This window comes from Ptychodera flava, chromosome 14 (genome assembly GCF_041260155.1).
Source record: "Ptychodera flava strain L36383 chromosome 14, AS_Pfla_20210202, whole genome shotgun sequence".
In the NCBI taxonomy this organism is placed as follows: Eukaryota; Metazoa; Hemichordata; class Enteropneusta; family Ptychoderidae; genus Ptychodera; species Ptychodera flava.
The window spans coordinates 5,356,212-5,376,604 of NC_091941.1; the positions used below are offsets into that span (position 1 = coordinate 5,356,212).

General features: G+C 39.3%; 3 protein-coding genes across 4 annotated transcripts in view; 1 reads left to right on the forward strand and 2 right to left on the reverse strand.

Annotated features, from left to right (window-relative positions):
• Positions 1–297: 297 nt before the first annotated feature.
• LOC139149056 (uncharacterized) lies at positions 298–2,049 on the reverse strand. The gene is made up of 3 exons (XM_070720577.1): positions 1,631–2,049; positions 1,014–1,417; positions 298–714 (listed from the first exon to the last, which is right to left on the reverse strand). Exons 1-3 carry the CDS (start codon positions 1,962–1,964, stop codon positions 601–603), a joined length of 852 nt encoding a protein of 283 aa, XP_070576678.1. The 5' UTR covers positions 1,965–2,049; the 3' UTR covers positions 298–600.
• Positions 2,050–7,606: 5,557 nt separating this feature from the next.
• Positions 7,607–18,919, reverse strand: LOC139149057 (ribosome biogenesis protein NOP53-like). The gene is made up of 13 exons (XM_070720578.1): positions 18,756–18,919; positions 17,170–17,240; positions 16,586–16,676; positions 15,090–15,280; positions 12,686–12,774; positions 12,276–12,371; positions 11,494–11,598; positions 11,011–11,205; positions 9,931–10,103; positions 9,178–9,244; positions 8,619–8,695; positions 8,303–8,366; positions 7,607–8,002 (listed from the first exon to the last, which is right to left on the reverse strand). The coding sequence occupies exons 1-12, from the start codon at positions 18,881–18,883 to the stop codon at positions 8,306–8,308; spliced, it is 1,344 nt and encodes a 447-aa protein (XP_070576679.1). The 5' UTR covers positions 18,884–18,919; the 3' UTR covers positions 7,607–8,002; positions 8,303–8,305.
• Positions 18,920–20,125: 1,206 nt separating this feature from the next.
• Positions 20,126–20,393, forward strand: part of LOC139149058 (probable tubulin polyglutamylase ttll-15) — a 30,224-nt gene continuing 29,956 nt past the window's right edge. The window contains exon 1 of one of the 2 annotated variants that reach the window (XM_070720581.1): positions 20,126–20,298. The gene's annotated coding sequence lies outside the window, so the exon portion shown is untranslated. The remainder of the gene's footprint in view (positions 20,299–20,393) is intronic. The other variant, XM_070720580.1, reaches the window with a different exon arrangement.

The window sequence follows — 20,393 nt, forward strand, 5'->3', positions numbered from 1 at the left end:
CGGAGACGTCCATGTGAATTTTGAGGGTAGTACATCTTTTGCCCATTATTCCGCATATTTTCCAGTAAATGTCCTTTGCTTCTATGAAATCGGTATCGGTAATCGGTACTTTAAAACGCACTTTGACGTATCATCGATCAAGGTATGTATGCTTTGATTAACTTATGCATGATTCTGAATTCTAGTAAACTGAAACTTGCTAGAATAAGTGCTGCACGTATTTCTCCTCTATCATACCACATACGGATGCACCAGTCTTACATGCCATACACAAAACAACGCACAGATTCGCCATAGTTTCAATACAACAAATAATTTTAATATATACACTTATAAAAGCTTTACTGTTAGTTTACATTTGAAAGAATCCTCTGAAAAACATGAAACAAATGGAATATAAAAAGATGAAAACTCAATACGCAAAAAGTGGATAGAACAAAAATCTAAAACGTCAAGTTACGACCCACCAGAGAGTCTAAGACAAAAACAATGTATACCACAAAATACACAATTTTCCCTAGCAACTTCGATGGAATAGAAATATAAATCTCAAGCAAGTGCTAGTTACGCGAGGGTCGCAACGCTGGCAACCAGTCTTGTTCAGTTGCTTCTTTGGTGTCCAAAGATCGCGGATCTGGCTACGAGAGCGCTTGTGGTGCATCCTATGCCGCGCCTCAGTCTGCGTTCAGTGACACGACGTTTAGCAAACCAATTCTGAAGATAAAAAGAAATGTCGGTTTTTAATTTAAAAAAGAAAGAATTTTCGGAGGAAAACGTCAAAATTATTACTGCGTGTTTTGATAAGACAACATATTGCAAAAATGGAGAATGGTGGGACCGTGGCTGACGGCACGAATTTGACACGATCACTTTTAGAGACTCACTCAGAACTGTTCGTGTTCAAAGTCTGTGCAAGCGTAACTTATTCACGGCTTCCTTGGTGATGTATCTGCGAAATGAGTTTTCAGTAACATAATAAAACCAAAAAATGCAGACATCTGTGCAATACTTACATCGATGTGTTCGTAGGAGAGACCAGTGAGCGTCGACAACTCTTTTTTTTCGTCCATGCTTGGGTACGGAGAAGTCATATTGTTGAAGGCTAGTTCCAGCAACCTCTTCTGATTGGCTGTTGTTGGTGACCTTGGTCGTTGCTTTGGTGCTAAAACGGCGAGAACTGGCACCCGTATTCTATGAAGACTGCTGATATTGAAATGGCCACGCACCACTTCATCATCATCAGACACTACCTCGTCATCGAAGTCGCTATTTTCCGCCCAAGAGTCATCTTCAGAAATAGTCTCGAAATCGAAGATGCTATTATTATCAGACTCAGGGACATCCTCTTCCAAGCTTTCGTAACCCTGGCCGTGGTAGTTGAACAAGTTATTGCCACTGGCTGACATGTCAAAAAAGTCTGAAACAAAATCGAAATGAAATGGTCAATATATCGTTGTTGAAGATCAAGAGTTCGCTCTGTAACCATCAGACGGGCGAAACCGCGAAACCTTGGCTGAGATGTCGCAGATTAAGGAGGCAATTCTTAACCCTAAAATGCTGCTATAATTTGGGAAAAACAGCATTGATGAGACGATGAAACAATGATTCATGACGAACAAAACTGACTTACCAATCAACGGCCGTTCTTCGCCATCCTCTTCAGCCTGCTCACTTGGATCAGGCTGTGACAGATCGTCATCGAACCATGACGGTGGTGGCGGTACAGCGGCTTCGTCAGCAAAACCATCGTCTGCGTTTTCAGGGAACTGCAAAAGAGGGATGTCGGTTGTTGCGAGGCGAACACGTACCTCCGACAAAGACTGAAAGCTTGAGAACACGCTAATGCGTCCTGCGTCGGTCTGAACAGCCATGGTTGTATCTTCGGGGTATCTGATCTGTATAGAGTTGATATTGGGAAACTGCCAGTTGACGATTGAGTCGCTGAGGTCTCTCTGATCAGCCATGGACGATAGTGGGTTATTTAAACCATCAAAACAAAAGGAAATGCATAAATTAGCACTTTGACAGCAAATCTAGCGTACTGATCACTTTATCAGAAACTTAGTGAAATGTGCGTAAGTTGAGTAAACAGAAACCGATTATACGTTCCTCGTTCAGCAATTCACGGTTTGTTGTGAGTTACCGGTAAACTTTCATATCCGGGGTCCACCAGATGAGCATAAGCAAACAACAGTGTCAACAAATCGCGGAGACTTCACGGCGCCATCAAGTTCATTCTCCCGGGCTTGGTCAGTCGTGAGGTGGGCGTGTCTCGGTATTTTCCATCCTATCATGAGCCTGTATTCATCCACGGTCCCTCTGCAGTTGATTAGCTACAAAACTGTAGAGGGAGGGGGCTACTCTCTATGGTTTATTGAAGACGTTATAAAATTTTTCCCTTCAAACCATGGCGGTAGGATGGGACGTACTTCTATGTTGCTGAAAAATTGTGACATGCAATAGAAAAGAAAAGGAATTGTCAATTGTTCATCTACAATGGAATGTTTTTGACTTGAAAGTAAAATGCAAAACAGTCACGTATGATGATTTCAAACTAAGTTTTTGTCATGCAGATCGCAGAAATAGGTTTTAATCGATGTAAATTATTATTCTGCTGTTTACTTGGTTCGAAAAATATGGTAAGTGAATCAATTGTCAACAGCAGAATCCATTTTGAACACATTTCGTCCGAAACAGCTTCTATAATCCATGGCACGGTCCCTCCACAAAAGGACGTGTCCCTGGAGATGCATCATGTTCCTTCCATTCTTCGGGCTGTGAGCATCGCTGGACACTCCAACTTTCTATTCGGGGTGGGGGTGGGGATGATTACCATGCACAAAGCTGTTCCGAAAGTACACGGTAATTTTGCCGTTTTACACGGTTATGCCAATACGACTTCGTTCGCTTTCAAGTGATTCATGGATCACGGTCTTTCAGGGCACACAGTCCATGTAGCCGACAATGAGATGCAAATGATATGCGGTTAAGGTCTCCTCAACTAACTTTCAGCTGGTTCTTCACTTTCTACTATTTTTATAGTATTTTTTACAAAGGCACAGACTTATTCTACCTACAACTTAAAACTGATAGTGATTTTGTAGTTCATTCTTTACTATTTTTCATAGTTTTTGGTAGCCGGTAACAGACACTTCGTGTTCGTGTCGGCTACATGGACGATCTGCCACCCAGCTATTTCATAGCATGGATCTGTGAATGATCAAGACAGGAACGAGCACCTTTCCCGCAGTAGGAATATTTCTGTTATCCGCATGTATAGCTGTAACACCCCTCGGCAAAGTTAGAAAGTAGTTCGGGCAACAGATCGCAGCAACTCAGTATCACAGAAACTTCGTTAGCATTGTGGATAAGATATAACGTTTTAAAATCGTCAGTCTTACCATTTAATTACGAATTTCAAAACAGCTGAAAATTTAAGATAGCTCCGCTTTCTCAATCTTGAAAGATTTTGATCCCAACAAGCCCATGGAACGTACGTTGGTTTCCCTGTTTAGGCAGCATAAATGCCCTACATTACGATATCCCTCATCAGTGAGTTTCCCACGGACCAGCCTTGGTTTTGTTATTGTTTTTCTGTCAAGGTGTTGGGGAACCCCGCAGCGCGCTCGTGCACTATCAAAAGCTCACCTCAGACGTTAATCTCATTATAACCCTGACCTGTCGAACAATGTTGTCCTTTCTCACGACAAAGTGGCGCGGTTTAGCATGTTTATATATAAACATCATCCAGCCACACAGAAATAAGCAATTTATAAAACATCACCGAAGACCAGAACAATAATAAACAGACCAGAGTATAATAAATGCTGTTCAATGTTGTAATTTTGCCCTTTTACTTACACTAGTAGATTGTGTTTTTGCCGCTAAAAGATACAATAACCAGATAACTGAGATCACGGTCGTAAAACCAATGGCTGATGTTGAGATGAGATAGGCCTTACTATTATTAGGCCTATCGATACATCGATCGTCCATCTATCGCCTCTACGCGTTCACGGACCATAATAGGCGCGCTCCTTACTACTAAAGTATACATGGCGATCAGCTACAGACGGATAGAATATAGAATGCACATGTAAACCTTGACGAACAAAAAATCAGCATTTACTATCAAACCTCTCGTAATAAAATTCATGAGACTGTATTTTCTGTTTTTCTCAACCCTGTCTGATTTCACGAATCCTATCTTTAACATGAGTTAATATTTATTAAATGGTTTTAAATTCGGGCTGTGAAGTTTCTTGAATTGCCCAACTTTCTCCTTTCAGTGAATGTACTCAGTAAGACAAGAACTTCAAATAACTGCGGTATGACAGCCACTTCCCCTCTCTGGTTCTCTCGTACAGGATCAGAGTTTTGAGTTTAAAAAAAGGCCCGCCCCTTATAGCTTTCACCGCAAAGAGGTTGATCCTTAGTCTGTTTAAAAACAAGATGAAGATATCTCTCGTTGACAACTCTTTGAAGATGCCGAACGATGTCACCGATTCACTAGACTTGGTTCAATTCTGTGTTTGTGAATGTTTGAGTTGGGTGAGCGCGATGAGTTTTGTTGTTTTCACGTGGAAGGCGTGAGTGGATGAACGCAATGGGTGGGGTGAACGCGATTTCTCCCAGAATCACGGTGAATCCGGCAGAAACCATCTCGCAGAAACTAAACTCACTACTGCGCAGACTCAAAGGTAACCCGTTCAATCCCTTGGAAAACCTGGCCAGGGCTGCGAAAGTGCAAAAAGGGTTGTATGAAATAGGCGAGACACAAGAGAAACTATTACAAATGATTTTACTTTAATTCCGTTTCTTCATCTACTTACTGTCTGTGTATAAATCCATGGCTACACAGGTTTCAACAACTGATGCCAAACACACCGTCAGTTTTCTTGACTATGACGTATTGCCTTGGATGTTGCCATGGAATCTTTCGAAAAAAGACCATTCTGGCTGAGAATTATTGACCTATTCACCCCGATTCGATGTAAACGGAGTCATCATCCTCATTTATAACGATGCATTTGGGCAAACAGTGTTATCGAATGTGTGACGTTGAAAGGCACGGCAAGTCAACGGCAGATGTCGACAAAACAAAGAGTAAATATTTTATTTCCTTCCAATACTTCGCGTTTCAAATGTGATTTGGTAGCTCCATGGTCATAACTATGTGGGAAGCTTTTTTCTGAGCAACGTTTTCCAGCGGCTGAAACCGCTATTCGGCTGTAGCATTTGCATTGTGTGCATAGACTGTGGGACTGACCATGGACTGACCGAGGTGGAATTGACACTCGAGCGTCATATCATGAAACAATGTCCCTTATCTGAAAACGCACCCCATTTTCACCGAAAAAAGCCCCTTTCTTTCACCAAGAATCGCACTTGGTGCAGAGTTCCGGGCAGACTTGGTTCAAGTCTGGGTGAACGCAATAATTTCATGTTCTGTTTTCATGTGAAACGCGTGAGTGGGGTGAACGTGATGAGCAGGGTGCGCGCTGTCCACACGGCAGTTTCTCCCGGATTCTTGGTGAATTCGGCAGAAACTAACTCACTACTGCGCAGACTCAAAGGTAACGCGTTCAGTCGCCAGGAAAACCTGGCCAGGACTGCCTATTTCCAAATAGGTTTGTATGAAATGGGAGAGACACAAGAGAAACTATTACAAATGATTTTATTTTTGAAAAATTCACAGACTTTAACCAAGTCTAAGTCCCGGGTTGACTAGCTCTGCGTGGCAGGGTTGTGTGTTACCGGCGTTATACGGCCTCCCACCACCGGTGGGAGGCCGTATATACTATAACGCCGGTAACACACAGCCGAGCCACGCATTGGTACGGGTGGACGGACTGGCTGGTGATAAATTGTTATATTACAAAACTTTTCATTGTGTCACTTGTTATGGTTGCGTTCCGAGCACTGTCTGGTAGCACAGTATGCAAATTAATTACTTGTTTAACCATTGACAAGTCCTGGGTGACTATTTTAATCTTGTTGTGGCCGACAGATAAACAATGTGTTGTCGTTTCTCACGCCGTACTGTCGCGATGTCGAAGGCGTTGGAATTCCAAGAATGGATCACGTAATCCATCTTAACTATTATCGTTTTGAGAGAGGGCATCGATGTCTATTTTTTTACATCCATGGAGAGAGAGAGAGAGAGAGAGAGAGAGAGAGAGAGAGAGAGAGAGAGTTTGGCTTTCACATACAATATATATTGATTATTTGGGAAGCCGATATATCAGAATCGAGATTCGCAGACCACAGTCCCTAATAGCCACCGCCACTCTTCGAGAGACCGTGCTTCAACACAAGTAAAAAGTTTGTAATTTTCGGGGTCTAAGGATTGGTAATCGTTTCAGAGAACTGTCTGTAATAATTACCAAATAAAAACATATTGGCCATTATCGGACACGAATCAAGTAAAAACGAGTAAAACTCGCTATTTAAAACAGACAAATTCAATCATCGATGACGTTTACTTGTTGCACTGACTGAAACAAATTTGAAGTGACCAAGAAAGGACTGATGAAAACTGGGAATCGCTTTAAAGATGGAGGTAGCTAAAACCTCCCTGCTCTAAAGCTGTGTTTTCCATGTTTCACTCTAAGATGGGGTAAAAATCCTCATACAATATTACTCAAAGATTTTTATCGCGTTTACCCATGACTGGCAACGATCCTTTTCTTTTGGACTGAGAAAATCTACTGTCTATGCTTAAACTCTGTAGATGAACTTGTCTTAAAATTTATACTGATACAAGTTAATGGTTTAAACACGGTCACCTACAATACAACTGGAGTTATGCAGCTGCAATTGGAAACTGTAGCAAATAAATTAAGCGCATGGCTATGTGTGCGTTTGTAGCAAAATCCCAAACGAACAGTGGTAACAAAGCCTAGAATACCATCCCGGCAACTGCTACAAAGTGGTGTGTTAGTGACGTCATCACGGTCAAATCAGTTATTAGCCAGATGAATATATCAAATAGTTATAAAAAAGCATTACCGGGAAAGAACTTGTGTCACTAGGTATGAAAAAACACAAAGTCATATTGGCATCTTGCCAATGACTTTAATTTTAAGCCAACTGGTACCCTAACAGGCATGACCCACTGCGATGATGTCATCCTGTCTTACGAAAAGCACAGATCAGGACTGTAGCGAGTGGGAGTGAATTTCTACAGTCTATGCTAAAAACAGAGCGCCCTCAAGCGACGGATCTTTTAGTCTAAAAGTTACTCCAATCTCAGAATCTGAACACAGCTATCAGAGTAGCCAACAAAGCTACTGGTGGCAAAGATTAATAAGAAATTTCTTGATGGGTAGGCAGTTTTCTGCCATCTTTTGGCAGTGCAAGATTTTTTCCCTAATGGTCTGCATGGATATTATAATTTGCTCCACAGGACCCTAAAACAATTCCCATGCAAGCTGGGGGTATGCCAATGAGGCGGGTATCATTTGGCGAAGGAAGGGTATTGTGGAGGTCATGCGGAGAGACTGTGTGATGGGAAAAGATGAAGGAAAATTTTTGTGGAGGGAAGAGGTGAGGTTGTTTGGTGGGAAATCAGATTTTCCAAATCAAATTAGATGAGAGTCAGTAATTTTAAATAACAATTATGTTATTTTTATTATTCTCATAAAATGACATTGTTTTCATCAAGTCCTATATAGCTTCTGTGTATCGAATACACTGTGGTTTTCAGAGAAACCACTTCACTCTGTTTTTCAAATTGCACTGGCTTGCGACATTTCTTGCAAGCTATTGACACTAATTTCATCACAGATGCCTGTCTATTTCAAGTGAAAGCTTGCTTGTAAAACATGATATAGAGTCAATATTAATGACAGATAATGACGGCATGAATTCCGAACAAACAAGTAGTCATTGAAATCAGTGAGTCCAGTAAGTCTTCATATTAAGCTGGTAATAGGGCAGATGTCGGACGTTGCGGAGTCAATGCCATCAGAGTTGCACCTGATCCTAGCCAATAGTTGATCTGCAATGTAGAAACAGAGAATATAATCACCACTTTGGCAATTCATTGATACTAGCAATTGAAGATTTGTCAGATGGAGAAACAACCCACAAAATAGAATACGAAATATAATAAGCAGACTGCATCAAGTTTGTAAGTCTCTACTTTAATATTCCAACTCAGTTAATCAGTTCATGCATATGCAAAGTGGACACTAAGTCACTTTTACCATAAAATATTGGTACAACTTTTGCTTCATTCAATGATGTGGTCAGACACATGTTGAACATGATGAGTTGAAATAATGTATTTTAAACTCACCGATTACTTGAACTCCCTGTGACTTCTCTTCTCTACCATTTTAATTTTGTACTTGCGTTTTGTCCTGTTTGAAGAAACAAGTAATGGGAGATTCAGGGATTTGAAATAGCCTGTAAATGAATCAGTGCCTTTACTCATGATGTCACAATCATTACCATGGACTGGAACCATTTCTGCACTTGAATCAGACACTGACAGACATGCCTAGATCACAAGTAACGCTTTCCTAGCATTTATGAAAAATATTTAAAAAACTGATGCAAAACATGTTTTCTGTTAAAACACAACACAGCAAAAAATGGAATGTTGAACTTACTTCATTGGGACTGAGGCTACTATTATGTTTCTTCTTTGTAAACTTTTAAATCTGTCATCTATGAGGTTGCCTTCAGGCTGGTATCAAAATAAAAGATGTGTTGTGAATAAGCAGTATATCATGAAAGTATATACACTCATCAATGTCAATGTCAATGGACTGTGTGGTATAATACTTCTGCCTTTACCAAATTTATACTTTACAGATGTAGTGATTTGGACATTTTTGGAACAAACACAGATCTACTATAAATTGCATGTAGGCCCGGGGACGGACAAAAGTGCCAATTAATCAAGAACTTTGCTCTCATCCTGACTCAGAGTGCTGCCAAAAATAAACAGACCATTATCACAATTGTGATAAAGCAAACCAACCTTGAAAAACAAAACTCAGACTCCTCTTCAGAGAGAGTCGATGGCTGTGCCATTTACTGGCAAATAATTAGTGTTTGGTCCCAAAATGAATGAATGACTTAGAGAAGAAGTTGAAAAAATGGGAATCCATGGACCAGTCTGTATATACCGTGTAGAAAATCTGGATAAAGATACTTGATACTTACTTTTAGCAGTCTAAGGTTGGGTACAAGTTCTTCACTTAACTTAATTTCAAGAAATGGATCTTGATATCTGGAAATGTGGGTTAAGTATCAGTAACATATACCTTAGTTGAAATCATAATTCAATGGTGTCTCTTAAACTACTTGGTGACAATCTTCCATTGTTGTGTGGGAAAAGATGTAAAATCTACTTGGGTGATTGACTTTCAGCTGCGAGATCTTACTCCCATGGGACTCTACCCTCCCATGGGACTCTACCCTCCCATTACGGTGAAAGTAAAACAATACTCTTGTTTTATCACTTATGGTGGCAGGAGTACAAAATGAACCAACTTAACATAACGTTTTTTGATAAGTAACCTTACCATCTAGTGATTTATTTGCAAAATGTTCACTTTTATCGAGTTTGTACGTGTGTGATAGAATAATGTGTTCGTTGAAAATGTTGAGCAGCATTGAGAATCTGAAACCATGTCTATTTTGGTCCTTCATGGTCTGAACTCGTAGTGGTCAGTGTGTATGAGCAATTGTGACTGGCATGCTACACAAGCATCAGCAAATTTATACCCTTTCATCCGCATGGTTTGGCCCAAACCTATTGTTATCAATGGTGATTGTGGACCTGTTTACAGGGAATTAGGGGTGAACAGATTAATAACATTGAAGTGCATGATTATAAACTCCAACATTTCTACTTCTTGTAAGGAATTGCCATACTGCTGTCAGCTGAACACTGAAACTGATATAGAAGGATACTTCTGGCGTCCAATTTTCTTGATTCTGGTAGGGTCGTTTCTCTTCTCCCATCTTTTCTGTTTCCTTTCTTCAATTTCTTTTTCTTTTTCATTTATTTCTGCTTTCAGACTTCGTAACCTGTACACATCGTTCAGTTTCCTGTTCTCTTCTTTTTTAATAACACGCTGTTTCTCCTTCAGAGAAATGTTCAAAGTTAATCTGCGTCTTTTCTTTGAAATTGGTGAATTCCTTAATGTTTACATTTGCCAAACACTAATTAAAATATTTTCCTACAAATCAGGTACTGACTTCACAAGATATTGTTTAAAAGAGTAAAATCATAAGATATATACATGTGCTACCTTTTTGCCTTAAGGTAGTATGCACCTCGAAAGTAAAAGACTTAAACTTTTGCTCTAACTTTCCTCAAGGAATCTTTTAATCATTCTCTTTCAAAATCAAGAATAAAAATAGGGGGTCAACGTGCAAATGTTGATACTAGAGAAACAAATTACCCAAGATTTACAGATACTAGCATTAGAAATTCAAAATGGCCGCCATCCCTGTGTTAACTCTATGAAGAAAAATAAAAATTTTTGAATTTCGAAAAACTAAGCCAGTGAAAAGTTTTCTTTCACCAAGAGCTTTTAAATGAACCCCCACATGTGGTATATCAGAAGAGAATTGTAAAAGTTTGAGAGTCCGAATATCTGTCCCCGAGGTGCGTTCTACCTTAATTCAGTTACGTTCCATTTGATTCTGTTTGATATGAGAAGGTACATACATTATTCTGCCCAGTGAAACATCCTTCAATATCACTTGATAGAGCCCTGCCTTAAAACCTAAAGATTAGTACTGTGTAGAAATAATTTCAGTTGTGTATAAGAAAATCCATAGGACTTGGATTTTCAAATTCAGCTACATCCCCTTATACAGACATAGGGTAGGTTGATGCAATACTATTTTCATTCAAATTCCAGCAAAGTTTAGTAACTCAGCATTTCAGTAATATTCAACAAAATTACATGTACAAAAACAAAGATTGTTTGTCCCTGTAAATGACTTATTTTTCTGATCTAAGACATCCTGACTGGTTCTTACTTCTTCTTTCCTAGCTTTTTCTTTCCGTCTTTGTTTTTGTGTTTTTCTCTCATCAGCCCTGACTGGTGGATTTGGAGGCCTTGCTTCATCTCCTGCTTGGTTGTCACTATCACTGCTCTCATGATCATCATCATCTTCATCATCAGTTTCATCATCATCAAAGAGGCCTGCCGACATTTCTTCTAAATAGGAATCCTATTTGCCAAGGAAGGTCCAAGTGACAAAACAATTAATACGACTTGACTGCGTACAAAAATATACAATGCAATTTTTTGAGCTCTCTCTATCTACAGACAATGACTACCTGTTCTATTTTGACAAAAGTTTGATTGTTTTTAAAATTTTACAGAATCGCAAAAATTCTTGATTACATGATCATCAGGAAACTATATAATACACCTGAAACAGAGACAATACAGAATTCATGGTTCAAATTTCCAGGTCAATTTTCAATTGCACTGAATAGAGCATAATCTTAGTTACCTCCACGGCTGCCCTTGATACATAGCGAGTACTTGTCTGTCGATTCAGATCCCTTTCTGTATTCAACCTTCTCATTTCTTGTTTGTGTGCTTCTTGAAGGAGGGACTGCAAAAATGAATTTATCAGTCAATGTTTACACGAGCAAATCTTGTGTTGTATTGTTGAAATTAAACACATCACAAACCATTTTCAGGTAATTGGATATCAGCATAAAAATCAAAACTACATAAAAGATTAGTATGACATATGTCGCTATGACACACAGTATCACTACCAGGCTAAGTCGGTCAATATCACCATATTAATGTTTGTCTTTGCAAGACAAGTCCGAGAAAATCACCTTTATGTATGTTTTTTTAGGATTCTTCATATAGCCACATCAATCACAGCTGGTTATATGGGACATATACAGAATAACGACCAATGAACCTTGCTGGTGGATAAAACTAAGAAAACATAAGTAGTATATAAATAACATTTCATAGTCTGGAATATCCTTGCCTTTTGACTTCTAAAATAATGATTCTGCACTTGTATAGTTGCAATAGGGATGTAACTCTCACAAAACTGCTGAGTCTACAAAACCAGCAATATTTGCAAAAGACTAGGTTCCAATTATTTCCTGTAAATGTATTTAATTTAGACCAAAACAGCATAGAATTTGAAGATTAGTACTAGTTACATCGTAACTTTTGGATATACCAGTACAAGTAGTAGTTCTGGGGCATCACTTTTTAAAGAGCACATCTCTGAGGAACTGTATATTTCAAATTGACACTTGCCTGATGGTCGTCATAAGATGGATTGTATGAGCCACCAGGTGCAATAACTTCTACTGCCGGTCTTGCCGACGGCTTCTTGGTGTATGAATTGTGTGCCTATTGATTTGGAAAAGAGCATGGTTATCAGACATCAATATCATTATCATTCTCTGAGTTGTGTTAATAAAACTCCTGAACAACGTCACCATCGAAAGGACATTAGAATGGTAAGATCAAGATAATGCAGGTTTTTATCACAGACATGAATGATAGCAATCAGCTGTAAAATTAATGCACAGTATTAAACATGAGTGTTAATTTTGTAAAATGACACATAGAAAACTGAAATGATGCGATGCAGAGTTTTACGAATTTCTGAATCACTGTATTTTTAACTGCAGCAATACAAATTTCAGTACTCATCCAATTACCTTCTTTCTCACTTTCTTCGTCACCTTCAAGAAGTGTTCATTGGCTTCAGCTTTGGTTTTTTCATTGACTTCCTTAGCAGCCAAGATATCTTGGAGGAAAGGAGAGATTAAAACACATGGCTATTACAATTTATATCTATTGAGGTCATTAAAAAATCACGGTCCCTCCACAAAACGGTCAAGAAACGCTTTTGTTCAAAGGTGCTAATCACCTACACAGTTGCAACAGTCCGCGTTGCGGTGGACGCAGGAAGCGAATGACGTCATAGGCAAGTTAGCGTCTTGTTTCAGTGGCATCTTGTGACACGGTCCCGCTCCGGTATCCTACGATTTTCAGTCAATCAAGCTACTTTATTTTCATCTTTCTGAGTTCAGCCATATGGTGATCTTGACCGACGCCATGCATTTCGGAAACACTGTGAATTTTACTCCCCCGTTTGTGTTTTCACCTTTCATCAAAAAAGTAAGTCATGCACCTCCTAACAAGGCAAAGACTTCGAAAAAATAGGGAATCGTGTTGTGTTGTTATTTTGAAACCTAATTCGACAAGAAAACTAGTCTTTTTTGCCGCGTTAATATTTTCAACAAAAAACAAAATGGCGTCGCTTGGGATCGACGAGTCGTATCTGCATTACATGGGAAAATCCTAAAATGTCTTCCTTAACTCCCTTTTGATATCGATTTAACATGATAATTTCTCACATCTAAACTTTGAGAGTTCGATTTGAAATTTTTAATCGTTTTCAACAAAATTCAATGCACGAAATCAAGGAACTCTTACGATGACCTTGTTTTTGCAAGGTGCTCCCGTCGACCGTGCGTCGACCCATTGAGAGTTGGCGTTATGGTAATAGTGCAACGTTTTTTCCCCCTTTTTTTCTCCTTTATCGATCGTTCAGAGATGTCAAGTGCGTCCCTACCGATCGTTCAGTCTTCTCAAAAGTAGGCAATCAGGTTCATGACGGAATCTGTTCTTTCTTGAAGACACAAGTTACTGCCGAACCCAATGTTTTGATTTGTCGACCTTTCGAATTCTCAGACCGCCAAATTTAGAGAATCTAGAAACCCTACAAGTGTCGCGACATTTTGGTGACATGACCTCCCCAAGCCTGGGTGCCAAACTCTCTGCCATGGATTTTCCTGATTGAGGATCAAGTGAGATACAAATCATGTCGTGTATGGGTTTTCGTATGTTACCCTCGAGAGACCGTGGTCAGCCCATCGATGGGTATTTATATACAAACTGATTGTATCGGTTGCTACACTGTGCACATTGGAAGACCACGCAAGGCTTGGGTTTCGCAGCAGTACGTGTCGACGCAGGATTTTTATCTTCCAAAATGAAGTCTCAATCAACATGGGAGTCGTCAAAATTGACGAAATCGTCTCCGAACTTGTACATAATTCACGCTGCGTGACTCCACGGCAGGCAGATGTAAACAAACTTTGGCCTTTAGACGCATGCGCAGACAATAATCAGAATGCATTCTGGGAGAATTAAGTTTCTGCTTACGATAATTTTATGCATGTAACTGTTAACACCTCCCGCCGCACGCGTGATAATCCGGGATTATCCCCATCAGTAAAATCAACAGAAAGCCCAATCGAAACCCGGACTATAACAAAAGAAACTGGTGGCGTTTCTTGACCGTTTTGTGGAGGGACCGTGAAAAAATGCTATTACATGCCTCGATGTGAGTGCAAATCAGTGCATTGACTTGAATACTTTTAGGAACATCCGAGAAGTTAGCATGCTGTGTGAACGATATTCTGACCGGTTTCCATAGTTAAACGGTCCAGTGAAGCCTTTCGAAGTTTTCTACGTCAAAGTAGACGCTTAATGCTAGATGTAAAATATTCATGTGCGCACTGCTATTTTTACTTTCATTAAAATTTGTTTGGTGCTGGTTAATATATGGTGAAATTGTTTGAGAATGCCCTGCATGTAACTAAATATCATATAGTGTAAACTGTGAAGAGGCATGTAATAAAAATATTATTTCCTGAATACATGGGTTTACGTACCCTTGGCAGCAGGAGACAATTTGCCCTTCTGGCATCGGGCAAATTGTCACCTGCTCTCGGGCACATAAACCCATGTATTCAGGCAATAATGTATATATAAAACAATACAGTACATAACTTATTTTCTGAAAGCAAATTTGGTGTAAAAAGTGTAAATGTCTACCTTGTTTGCTTTAGATAAAGAGGTCATGTGGCTGTACTTGGTCAGTCATTCAGCACACTGAATTTTCTCAAAACATTCCTGTACCTTAGCCTGAAAGATTCAGCAGGGTGCAGGTGCTCCCAGGTGCTCTTTGACCTCTGACCTCTGATGCTCCAGGGCGCCCTCACACAACTGAATCTTTCAGTCAACTTCTGGCAGTAAATAATTTAATCTTACCATTATCTCCCCACAGATCATATAAATTCGTCTCTTCCAATTGGAGTGACTTCAATTTTTCCTGTTTCTTTTTCCTGTAAGCGTTGGCATCATCTAGTTTCCTTTTCTTGGATTTGGTGTAAATGCCTTGTTTCTCCTTTTCTTCAATTTCTAGAACTCTCTTGCTTTTCTTTTGTTTCTTTGCTGTCGGTCTGAGTTAAAAATGTTGATGATTTAAAATACATCATAATCAATATATCTACAGAAAATTCTCACCTTGAACATCGCCACTGAAAAACTTACTGATTATACATTTCCATGAAAAAGCAAAGTCTAATCTAATTAGACATTACAAGTTGAAATGTGGATTTGAAGTGAATTTATTTCACCAGAAATATGTAAACATATTATATACATGAGCAAAAATGAAAGCAAAATTAATTTCATCTGATCTTTTGCAGTTTTGCTTGACTTTCACTGATATTTGTTTCTGATGGGTCAAACAGATAATAAATCACAGGAATTATTACATTATAAGAGGTGGCACATGTTAGTTACTTCTCAACTTACAGTAATCAGTCCGGGTTATGTCCATAGAGGGGATATTACGATTGACCAATCAGCGAACCTGCCGCCGCCAACAACATGAATAACTAACCATGCAATCCTTGGCTCGCAGATTGTAATGAGTTCGGAACTTTTTGGCTAGATTTCACCTTTTATTTTTAGCACTAGGTAGTTTTTAGATGTAGACGTTATGCACAATGTCCAGTACGGTCGAGATGGCGACTGACACTGGGTCAACTGTTCTTGTCAATGATCGGAGCACAATGGAGCACGATTTCTTCGATCGCCATGCATTTCCAGGTATGATTGACCCTTCGCTAAGAAAAACATGCGCAGAATCAATCGCCGAGAAGTTAACCAGAAGCTGGTAAAGAGTACGAAAAACGTCCAATAACTCTTTGTCGAACACGGTCTAGGGTAAAGAAACTCAGAAAACTATTCCTGAAAAAATCCTTACAATTTTTAACACGGTAAAATGTCGCAAATTGACTCGAGACCTCCGGGTAGCCAACATTCTCACTCGATCGGTCACGGTGGATCTGTCAGGTCAGCGATCTCAGCATAACATTTCAAAGTGAACCCACTTAACCTTTAACCGTCATTACATATACGGTATGTGATTGGTTCTTGCCTTAACCTCATTACATATATGGTACGCCATTGGCTTTTCCCAACTATCCTGTATATGGACATAACCCGGACTGGTAATTCCGTTGGTTGTTTTGATTCTTTGGTCTTAATTGTCTCTTTCATATATCTGGCAACTCAAATCAATAGATTGCACATGATGTTAAGGATCTATTTACAAAGAGTTTCAGCAAGTCTAACTGAATCACTGAAAGCCAGTTACTGGACCAAACCACTGACAGTGAGTTGACTAGACCAAAACTTGTTGATAGCATGGTTGAGTACACGTAGGGGTAATTCTACATAACATAGAAACTACTTACTTTGGTGCAGGTTTGATTTTTGGATTTGGTTGCAGATGTCGGTAACAATGCAGGGGCTTTGATTCTTTCTTTTTGCTTCTCTCTAGTTCATCTGTAAAATAATTACATGATGCTGAATATGAGGAAGATAAAACAGAATGCACTAATCACCTTTTGTTTGTAACTGATATGATTTTGTGCCATCTTTGATATTAAGTACATAAGAAAATTATACAGTTCAAACAACCAAGCAAGTTATCACGGCTATTGATGGTATCACTCCTTATATCAGTAACATTAAAACTCACAGGCATTTGTACTAGGATGTTCTGTAACATAAAATATGTATACTAGATTATTTGAACAGTGAAATATTTTAAGCTCTTTTCCCATATTTTACTATGGGTCTCAAACTTTTCCATAGAAAACAATGGCTCAATGTACAAAACTTCTGTAGTGAAACATTTAGTGAGAAGTATACTATGCATCTTCAATGCTCTGCATTGCTGATGACTTTCACTAGAAATTATTTAACTTTCTGATGGTGTACATTACTTGTGAAATACCCTTCTACTCAATGAAAAACTAAAGCTGTGTTACTTTACCTTCCTTTTGATCTTTTGATGTCTTTTCAACAAAGAAAAGTTGTTCATCTGTCTTCTCGGCTACAAGACCACTGTAGGTAATAAGACACATCATGGTTATATGCTGGCTTTTTATGAAACGGCAAAGAAAATCTTCTCAAATATGACAATTTCAGAAACCTTCCAGCAAAAGCCTTCTTGGAAGCCGTCTTGAAAAGGAATTAGCAAATAAGATCGTGCTACAGTTATCAGAAGAAGCCATACAATTATAGCTAACACACAAATTATACTGTCAGTTGTATTATCACATCAATTTATTTCTGAAATTCAAAAATAGAGTTTGAAGGAAACTCTGAACTTAAGTCATTGTGTTTTAAACCAAGCTGTTGTAGTTTCAGCGCTTTTGGCCATGTCAGCTAGTAAGTTTGGTCATGTCTATGTGGCAAAATCACCTGCAGCCAATCCTTTAGGGCTATCATTATTATAGATAGCAATACAGGATCTATTTTCAAACTTGAGTTTTCATTTAGGAACATGGAATGTTTGAAATGTTCAACTTCTGTGCTGTGTGGAAGCTTTGCTACCTGATGCAATGTTCAGGAGACTGACACTTTGTTATTAATACCTAAAACAGGTAGTAGGTGTCCAGCAATCTTTGAAGCATGAAGATTTAATTGTGAAAAGCATGGCTGCAGTTTACTGTAATACGTATGAATACAAGAGAAGTCGGCCAGTTGACAGGCTCTGCCAGTATCCTACCAATCAGAATATATAATATACTATTTAATTTTTTAGTTCCTACCAAAGTTATTAAGTGAAAGTGACATCAATGCCATGCATTGGCACAACGTTTGCCACCTTCTTGGAAGTTTATCTACATACAGTTCTGTTGAACTACAGTACAAGATGACTGAGGCCGATCTACATATTTCCAGGGTGGACTGTTACCTAACCACAAAATGATACAAAATATCGAACTGGTATGTTTAAATACATGCTGATAAAGTATTTTGTTTTTCACAAGAAAGTGAATGCAATCATATCCTGGCCGAGATAGCCAATGCAGGCAACTGGCTGACATCTCTAGATAGAGACAGGTGAAAATTCAATGATTTTGTTAAGTGTGCGCAATACAGAATTGACCAACTTTAAAATGAGAATTTAAAATGTTGCGCTATTAGCCGCTAATGATTTCACAGGAATATATCACAGATACATCATAGCCCTGCGTACAGGTTTGTGTGTTGCCGGCGTTACACGTTATGTGGCGGAGGCCGTGTAACGCCGGGAACACACAGACCTGTACGCAGGGCTAAAATACATCACAGACATTCAGTTTAACCAATAGGTGGCTGGAATAATTGCAGCCCTTTGATTTATGATCAAACAAATCGGCCTGCCAAGGTTAGGGCCACAATTGTTGTGGCTACAGTATCGCGCACAATATCTGCAATAACGTATTTGGTGGGACCAAACGACCATGGAAGTTCATATTCAAGCGACACAGTTGTGTGTTTAATCTCGTGCTCGTGGTAATCATCGACGTCGAGCAATGTCCAACGCAAGTTTCCTCATGTTAAACCCTTCATAGCTTATCGTCAGCTTACCCTGTTCTTAGTTGTAACCTCTGATCTTCTAAATGTTCCTCAACATCTTTTACATCACTTTTCTTCCAACCCTTTTTCTTGTTTCTACTGCCATGTGTTCGTCTTTTCGACTTCGTGGTATCCGCCATCTTGAGTTTCGTCTTTTAGCGCACTCAAAGACAAATGTTCGAAAACCTTTCGTTTATCTTGACATTAGCGCACTCAAGGGCAAATGTGTGAAAATCACTCGTTTATATTTTCATCGCGCCATGTCTTTTCGCGTACTCGTAAACCTTTCGTTTATGTGTCCGATGCCTCGTAGCGTCCGACAAGTATGATCCGCAGCTCGGAGAATAATTCTGCGAATGCGCATGTTGTATATTTCTTGAGAGACAGCGTATCTCCAGAAAATAAAGTGTAAAAAAACTCTTTCATTTAGGCTGCCGTTCACAAAAAGTGGTTAGGGGGCTGGAGGAATTCAGGGGGGATTCGAAAATTTTTGGGGGTAGTAGAGGTGGGACTTTAAAATTTTGTTCCACCTATAAGGGGGACTTGAAATTTTTTTGGTTCCCTTTTATGTTTTACATTTTCAAGTTCCAAGTTTTTGTCGGTAATTCAATAAAAAATGAATACCATTTTTAAGTCATCCAATTGTTGTAATGCTAGTGCTAATTTAAAAATGTAGAACCATTTTGCCACATTTCATTACTTTTGTCTCGAAAAAATCTTAACGTGTGATTTGTGTGAAAACCAAACTTGAGCCCAGTAAAAGGGCAGAAGCTGCAACTGTTGGTAATTTTTGCAATATTTCTATGCAATATATCAACTACAGTTTCTTGCTGTCTCACTACAGCATGCTCAAACACACAATATTCAGTTTGTCGACAAAGCCTGTACATATAAATATGTATTAGGTGATAATTTAATGAGAGTCCAGACTGACAGTCAGTTGTCAGTGATACAAATGCATGGTACACATACACAGGATGTGATAGCAAGTTCAATACTGAACAGTTCAACATGCTGTGGGGAGTACAGCATGCAAACCCAGTTGTATAAACTGAAAAAAATATTGCCAAAACTATCAAAGTTAATACAGCTACTCCCTACGGGCAATGTCACTATCAGGTACTGCCCTGCTACTGCAGTGTCACTATCACTGCATACCTGAGCAGTGACAGAGATAGCTCTAACCCTGTGTACATGCACAGACAAATAGAAGGATAGCTCTAACCCTGTGTACATGCACAGACAAATAGAAGAAACAAACTAGCAATGCGGCATGGCTTTTGTTCCATTCCACTCAGCACCACATGACAACAATAAAACGAAAGAACGACCCAGTTGTAATAATGCGTAGAGGGCACTGTGCTGACCCTGCACGAAACTACAAAACACCACATTCGCTTTGCATGTACGCCACTGCACTGAAGACAAACTCGAGGATAGAACCCGGGGACAGATCTCCTGGCATGACTGGCTCTCTGGTATGTAACTAATCTACGATGGAGATGCAAGCAACATCAGTGTCCACAACAGGGTTGGGCTGTTCGGGTTGAGAAGGGTAAGTTTCGTCAGATACTTTTATTTTGCGGAGCTTCGTCCCGCTTCGCAGAGACTCCATTCTCCAAGTCGTGATAGCGGTCGTTCAATGTCCTG

Excerpts from the sequence above, each read along its gene's own strand:
- LOC139149056 (XM_070720577.1), bottom strand. The coding sequence starts at position 1,964 with ATGGCTGATCAGAGAGACCTCAGCGACTCAATCGTCAACTGGCAGTTT. Across the intron at positions 1,418-1,630 it reads CGAAGAACGGCCGTTGATTG|ACTTTTTTGACATGTCAGCC; the intron begins GTAAGTCAGTTT and ends ATTTTGTTTCAG. Across the intron at positions 715-1,013 it reads TCTCCTACGAACACATCGAT|AATTGGTTTGCTAAACGTCG; the intron begins GTAAGTATTGCA and ends TTTTATCTTCAG.
- LOC139149057 (XM_070720578.1), bottom strand. The coding sequence starts at position 18,883 with ATGGCGGATACCACGAAGTCGAAAAGACGAACACATGGCAGTAGAAAC. Across the intron at positions 16,677-17,169 it reads ATCAAAAGATCAAAAGGAAG|ATGAACTAGAGAGAAGCAAA; the intron begins GTAAAGTAACAC and ends ATTATTTTACAG. Across the intron at positions 12,775-15,089 it reads TGATCTGTGGGGAGATAATG|ATATCTTGGCTGCTAAGGAA; the intron begins GTAAGATTAAAT and ends CTTTCCTCCAAG.